The sequence below is a fragment of the Arvicanthis niloticus genome, chromosome 2 (genome assembly GCF_011762505.2).
Source record: "Arvicanthis niloticus isolate mArvNil1 chromosome 2, mArvNil1.pat.X, whole genome shotgun sequence".
In the NCBI taxonomy this organism is placed as follows: domain Eukaryota; kingdom Metazoa; phylum Chordata; class Mammalia; order Rodentia; family Muridae; genus Arvicanthis; species Arvicanthis niloticus.
In genome coordinates this window covers 135995581-136003064 of record NC_047659.1, presented here as the reverse complement: position 1 = coordinate 136003064, position 7484 = coordinate 135995581, and the positions used below count along the sequence as shown (strand labels likewise).

General features: G+C 46.6%; 1 protein-coding gene across 3 annotated transcripts in view; it reads right to left on the bottom strand.

Moving 5' to 3' along the window:
• Positions 1-5021: 5021 nt before the first annotated feature.
• Arfgef2 (ARF guanine nucleotide exchange factor 2) overlaps positions 5022-7484 on the bottom strand; it is an 81848-nt gene continuing 79385 nt past the window's right edge. For all 3 annotated transcript variants that reach the window (XM_034494264.2, XM_076930262.1, XM_076930263.1), the window contains 2 exons: positions 5952-6069; positions 5022-5598 (listed from right to left, as the gene is read on the bottom strand). In XM_034494264.2, the coding sequence (XP_034350155.1) occupies positions 5422-5598; positions 5952-6069 (295 nt within the window). In that variant the 3' untranslated portion in view covers positions 5022-5421. The remainder of the gene's footprint in view (positions 5599-5951; positions 6070-7484) is intronic.

Sequence of the window (7484 nt, the reverse complement as noted above, 5' to 3'; positions counted from 1 at the left end):
TTTTGAGACAGGGTTTCTCTGTGTAGCCATAGCTGTCCTGGAACTCACTCTGTAGACCAGGCTGGTCTCGAACTCATAGAGATCCACTTGACTCCACCTCCCAAGTGTTGGGATCAAAGATGTACGCTGCCACCACTGCCGCCACCAGCAACAAGCCATGCTAGGTAGTTTTTTAAAGGCTAATTAAAAATTATTTAATGTATATGAGTACACTGTAGCTGTCTTCAGACACACCAGAAGAAAGCATCGGATCCCATTACAGATGGTTGTGAGCCACCATGTGGTTGCTAGGAATTGAACTCAAGACCTCTGGAAGAGCAGTCAGTGTCTTAACCACTGAGCCATCTCTCCAGTCCAAAGGTTAATGTTTTTATTTTCTGTGTATCACGTGCATGCAGTGCCCAAGGTGGTCAGGAGGGAGCATTGGTTCTCTTGGAACTGGAGGTCACAGAAGGGAGCTGGAAACTGAACCTAAGTGGGCTGGAAGAGCAGCCAGTGCTCACCCACACAGCATCTCTCCTGCCCCTCCCTGGGTTGGGTATGCACATCGGTGTAGGTAAAATGCCATGTATAAACACGCTGCGTTTCCTGCTGCAACGGCAGTAGCAATCACCTTACACATCTTCTTTCCTCTTGGTGCTGGAGACGGAACTAAGGGCCTCATCTATGCTTGACCAGAGAGCACTGCAGCAAGGAGCCATGCCATCAGCCCACAAGCAATTATCTTACAACTCATCTGATTTCCTGAAACAAACTTCTTCTTCCAGCCCTGGGAAGTGTAAAGCTAATGAGCCTGCTGGGTTTGTTGTTATTGCTGCTGTTGTTGTTTTTGTTTTTTTTTTCCTTCGAGGGCCATTCTCAAGGGCTGGAGATATGGCTCAGGGATAGAGCACTGCCTGACCAAGCATGGCCCTGGATTTTGTTAGAAATAAGTTCAAGGTTCTAAAGAATGAGACCACCATTCCAGTTGAAATGTCTTAACAAGTGCTGGGCTACAGGCCTGAGCTGGACTTTACTGCTCCCTTATTTACAAAATGAAAAATTGGGGCTGGTTAGATGGCTCAGGAGCCTACTGGCACTTGCCACCAAGCCTGACAACTGGAATTTGATGCCCAGGATCCACATGGTCGGAGAAGAAAACTGATTCTTGCAAGCTGTCTTGTCACCTCACACATGCGCCATAGTACACTTATTGGTGTGCACAAGTAAGTGTAATTAAAAGTTTTTTGAGGGCAAGGCATAGTGGAGCATGCCTTTAGTCCCCAGCACTTGGGAGGCAGAGGCAGGTGGATTTCTGAGTTCGAGGCCAGCCTGGTCTACAGAGTGAGTTCCAGGACAGCCAGGGCTACACAAAGAAACCCTGTCTCAAAAAACCAGAAAAAAAAAAAAAAAAAAAAAAAAAGAAAAAGAAGGAAAGAAAGAAGGAATGAATGAATCTAAAAAAGACAAATCGATTGGGGCTATGACTGGCAGAGCACCTGCCTTGCCTTTGCTCTGGAGCTCATCTCTCACCATCATACTCAGAAGTATCCTAAATATTATCATTTCCCTGCAATACTGAGGGACTGCCATGGCAGAGAGTGCAGAGGGAACTAAAAGCTGGAGAAGGCACTGCAGCTCCTGGGCATGGCATGGCATGGCTGGCTCCTGGAGCCTCGAACTCCCAACAAGTATGAGGACACACCGTGACTAACAGGCTACCCAAACAATGAAGCCCAGCAAATAGAATGCTCCAGGAATCTCAAGTTAGGAGACAAAAAAAGCCCGGACCCGCTCGGGGACAACCCCCCCCCCCCCCCACCGCAAGACTTGCTAGACTACCTTGCAAGGATCTGAGAAAACGTGAGTCAGTGGTTGGTGGGACCACATACCTTGACCAGGACTGCGGTTACGAATATTGCTTGCCTTCTGCTTTAATTTTTATTTTATGATTGTGTAGCTGTGTGGGAGCATCAAGGCCAGAGGAACCTTTGTGGAGTGAGTTCTCTGTCTCCCCCTTTACATGGGCCCAGAGGTCAGACCCAGGTCACCAGCTTGCTGGACAAGCACTTTTACCCAAGCTATCTTCTCTGCCTGGAGCCAAATCCTACTCCCAGCTGGAAACTGCGAGTTTGTGTCTGCCATGGCAACAAACTCAAACTAGCCCAACCCATGGCTTGATAGGATAAAAGTGACGACCTTAGGCGCAGCTTTACTGTTTAAAACTTTATTGATTTTCCACCTGATCAAAGCATGGGGTATTTAACAGTATTATACATAATATTTTTACATAGAAAACTTTACATAGCATTTCATATTATATAATTCTGCTTTATTCTTTCAAAAATGTTTACATCCATTGGGCAAGGAATGCTTTTCATTAAATCACCAATATTAAATGCACTTAATCATTGTGTATAGATGAAATCAAAGAAGCTGGTAACTAACTCAGACATTTTTAAAGAGCAAAAACATACATCTTGCACATAAATGTTTGATGCAAATATGCAAGATAAAATTTTTTAAAAATTAGAACACTGAGAAAACCCACATGTTGGAAGAGTGTCATTTTCTGAGAGTAAGGGTTTCCAGAGGGAGTCATTCCTTAGATGCTCAGCTTCAGTGCATTTGTCTCCCAAACCACAAAGCCACTGGGAGCACAGCTGAAGGTCACACTCGAGCTCCAGGTGTTTCCACCTCACCACAAACAGTGACACAGAGTCCAGAAGGATCCATGTCTACTGCACCCAGTATCCATTAGCCTTGTAGCAACAAAGAGCTGAGTGGGGCGGCCATGCCTACCTGTGTCAGCACGTTCTTTTAATAACTAGAAAGACAACTAAACATACAGCCAGAATCACAAAAGAACAACAAAAAGTGTTTAGGCTTTTTTTGAGGGGCTTCTTTACAGATTCTCTAAATTTTGTACAAAAGTCACGGGTTGGAGAAAGGTGTTGTGTTTCCAGATATTAGTATACAATTTCATAATGTCTGTTCTTTGGTTGTACGTGAGGGAGGGTGTGTTTGACTCTGAGGTTGCACATCGGAAATCACGTCTCCCATTCATTGTTGGTCACATGCCAAAGCTGGTGATTTCCTTAACAGACAAGAACAAAACTGCTCGGAGCAGCAGCTTGGGAACAGAAATTTCTTTAGAGAACCCAGTACACACAGCCAACATTTAAAGCATTCTGAAAAAGAAGTAAGGCCTTGGAAGACGCTACGCCATTGCTCCTGTGCTACAGCGGGGCAGCATCCACGTGAGGATCCAGTGCTGCCCCCATCTGCGCTGGTGTCTGGTGGGCTCCAGCTACATTGGCCATGAACAGACTTGTTCACCACAAGGAATTTATACTGCATGGCTTGTTTCTGGAGGTCAGGGATGCCACTGGCCACTGAAGAGAAAAATTACCCTGAATGGTTTTACATCATTTTAAAAGATCTATTGCTAGACAGTTTAAATGCATCACTCAGAAAAGTTCATCTTTTACAGAACAAAATTATAAAGAAATTCAAGCTGAGAATCTTAGCAAGAAGAAAATACATCGACACATTCCCTACCATGTAAGGGGCAAAAAATTACAGAGGCGGCAGGGGACAATGAGGGCACTGGGCTAGTGTAGATGAACGAAATGTCACAGGACAGGGGAGGGAAAGCCACCAGTCAGGGACACAGCTTAGGCGGGTTGCACCCACTGAACGTGCATGCATGTCCCGATTACATGCGTGGTACAAATGCTGCAGGAACACAACAGCTGAGGGCCTGCTGAGCAGTAACACCAGAGAGCACATCTCAGCCTGGTGCCATGAAAAGCTACACTGGATTCCAGGACGTGTCAGTGAAATGTGCTCACATTCTCCAATCAGTAACGTTCTCCCACAGGCCCTCAGCCTGCTTCCACCCCCCCCCCCCCACTTTGGTAGAGAAATTAAAATACTTTTGAGGAAAGAAAAGCGTACACGTTCTGCTGGCCAGACTGAGCATGTGCCAAGGCTGTCAAAAACAAGAGAGAAAATAGCAAAAGCACCAGGAATCCCTCTCTAGAAAGAAAAAAGGGTCCAGTTTCACAGACACATTCCCAGGGAAAACTAACTTCTAAGGCACCAGAGTTGACATCAATACAACCCCAATTCGTAGGACTCGATGTAGGCAGAAGTCTGACTTTCCAACACACTTCACGACACAGTTTAGCCTCTCAGTGATGCTCCAGGTGAGCGGAGGGTGTGAGCAGACAAGAAAGCATGTGTTCTTTTTCTCATGGGCTCCAAATCGATTAAGCTTCTAGCTTGGCTGCTGTGGGTGTTGGGAGCACCCAGATTTTGTTCTATTTTGGTTCTGGACACCACACCATTACCAACATAAGGATCCCAGAATCTAATCTTGCCTAAGAATTCAGCTCCCAGCTCACGCTAACAGAAGCTCTAGGTGCTACCTCTGTTACTGCCACAGCCCAGCTGTGCAGGTCCCACAGGGGCTCCGGTTCCACTCATGATTCATGGCTGAGAGGGACACACAAACTGTCCTTCCCTCTGACATCCCTTTAGCAGGGACTGCAAAGCAGCCATACTAACACTCTGCTGAGGTAAAAACTAAAAAGGTTTACTCAAAGATAAACCAACTCAGGGTAAGTTACTTCATTTTTATCATCATTTCATAGTCTAGATTTCAGGAAAAGATGTGCAATGCATTCTGGAAAATTTAACGGAACATCCACCCACAAATACTTCAAGGAAGGCTAATACCTTCTTTAGATTATTTTTTTCCTATAGACTTTGTCTCCCCAAGTTACTAAACTGGGGAGCCACGAGGCACTACATTTTCTTTAAACCTTGCAAGCTTTTAAGTCTACTAAACTCTGCCTTTAATCAAATTTTTAATAATATATCTTTGTAAAATATTTTAGAAATCACTCAAACAATTACAAAACAAGACATAAGGAACACTCCTCTTTCCCTATCTTTATCTAGGCTGACCCAAAACTGACACAAACATTCAAACTTCTCTAACACATTCAAACAACAAAACACCGAGTGTACTTAGGTGGCTGTTAGCTATTACAAGGAATTTTATTAACATACTCGCTAATAAACACGAACCTATACAGCAATGCTCATTGCTTCTCAGGAGAGTGACTTCCTCCAACAAAACATTTATGGCCAGTCTTAGAGGTCGGCGAGGAAGTGGTGGCATTCACAACGACAGGTCTGATAGTTCAGTCAGTGAAATGGAATGACAGATGGCACAGACTCCCCACCCACTGAGTTACTGGGATGTGACAGTTTAATGAGACACTGTGAGCCTCCGCTGGGGACTGTGCTGACCAGGGGCCAGGCCACTGCTCTCCAGGTCCAACCCCAACATGGTGGGTGTCCCTTCGTTGGCCAGCTGGGACGGCATGGCGGGTACTCTGCAGAACCACAGCAGTGGCCGTGGACCCAGTGCTACCAGGCTGATGACAGTGCTGCTGGCACTTGCGACGGCTCTTCTGGGATCCATATCTTATACACCAGGCCTATCCGCAGGAAGAACTTTCTCAGAACTGCTCGGAGCTCAGGGATCAGGTCAAACTGCATAATTTCACACAGGTAGGGGTAGTACATTGACGCATGTGCTTTGAACTTGCGGGGGAAGCAGAAAGCCAAGTTAGCCATAGAATTTTTTTCATTATAATAGTCTTGCTGTCCTCACTAGGCTTCTTTCATTCTGTAAAGTAGGCTTTAGTCTACGCCACCACTGCATGGTCTCAAGCCTCTTTTCCTGTACTGAGACCATCAGCACTATCCCCAACAGCCACACACGGTCCACACTTCATCCCTTCTCAGCGGGGGTTCCTGGGAAAAGCCATTTTCTGAAGGCACCCACTTTCCTAATGAACTGTCTCCAACAATCATCTCAACTGGAGGAAAAGCACCCCGCCCCCGCCCCGCCCCCGAGACCAGAGCCTAATGGAGAAGAAGAGCTCACTTTGTACCTTTTCATCGTTTATCTTGAGGGTTTTGGTTAGAAGTAACAGCAGGAGGCTCGTCCATGCTTCCCGATGGCTCTCCGAGTTCACAGTAATGAAATAGGCAAGCGCTTCACTGCACACACTAGACGTAAGAGACAAGCTTGTCAAGACAGTAGTCGGCATGACACACCCAGCAGACAGCCAGATTCTTTCAGCAGTCTACTGAATACACACTGGCTGGGCCGGCCTGGGCAAAGCAGCAGGCCCTCACTTCTGCCAGATGCCAGCATGGCTCTGGAGCGGCTAGTGCAGCCCTGTCAGCCCACAGCACACTCACTGCTCCTCACTGTTATTGAGGCCCTCCTCACTCCATAGCCTCGTCAGACTGTTCCTAGATTTAAACGTTACACCACAACCCTGACTAGAGAAGCTAGGAGGCAATGCAGGTGATTACCCTTTAGGCCTGAGTTAGGAAATGACCTCTTATGGGTCTGGGGAGAGTGAGGCAGGAGAATTGTGAGTTCAAGACCAGCTTGAGGTCACATATAGGGAAGACTGTCACCGGAAAGGGTGGGAAAGAACTATTTTCTTTCTTTTAATTAAATAACGCTTTCAGCAGAGACTTCTTAGTGCTGGGTGTGCTGGTGCACACATGTAATCTCAACAGTTAGAAGGTAGAGGCAGGAGACCAGGAATTCAATGTCATCCTCAGCTTTATGGTCAGTCTGAGGCCAGCCTGGGCTACGTGAGACCCTATCTCAAAAGACCAAACAAAAGTCAATTATATTTTTACTGTTAGACAACTGGAAAGAGAATAAAATTGTAACAGTAAAAGAGGAGGGAAGAATTCCATTATTTTAGAGGACACATGACTACTGTAGCCTAGTCTCCTCTTCCCTCTCTATTTCTGGGGTGTGTGTGCATACAACGCTAAGAGATGAACCTAGAATGTCACATATGGTAGGCAAGTGCTCTACTTTGTACTCAGCCCTTCTCCCCAAATGGCTGTCAATATTCCATTATAGAATACACCAACACTAATATATTGATAATTGATACACCCACTTGGCAGTTAAGATCACTGAATGACCCGAGTGCTGCGGTGCTGTGCTGGAGACTGCTGCCTTCCTGCCAGATCATCGCTGTGTGCTCATGTTTCAGGAGTTCAGCAGTACAACATGCACAAGGCCAAATTCACAGCCCAGCATCAAAGAAAACCACAAAACCCGAGGCTCTCCAGCCTTCTGGTGATGCCCAGGAAGTGGGTGGAAATTGGTAGCCTTCTGCTTGCATTGTGGCACTTGTGTGTGCTCATCCTGCTAACCCTATGATCCCCCTCCTCCTCGGAGGAAGGAATGAAGGGGTGCCAGGGCTCATGGTCGATCCATGGACCTCTACCCAGGAGGGCCGGTAACCTACCCTCCCTCTGTCTCAGGACTCAGAGATCAGCCCCAGGGAGGAGCTGGAACACAAGGCGGTAGCCCTGCCCACTCTGCTCAGCATCCTCCAAGCTGAAGTGATGAGGCAGCAGAAGCCAGCCAGTCAGGGCTCCTTACT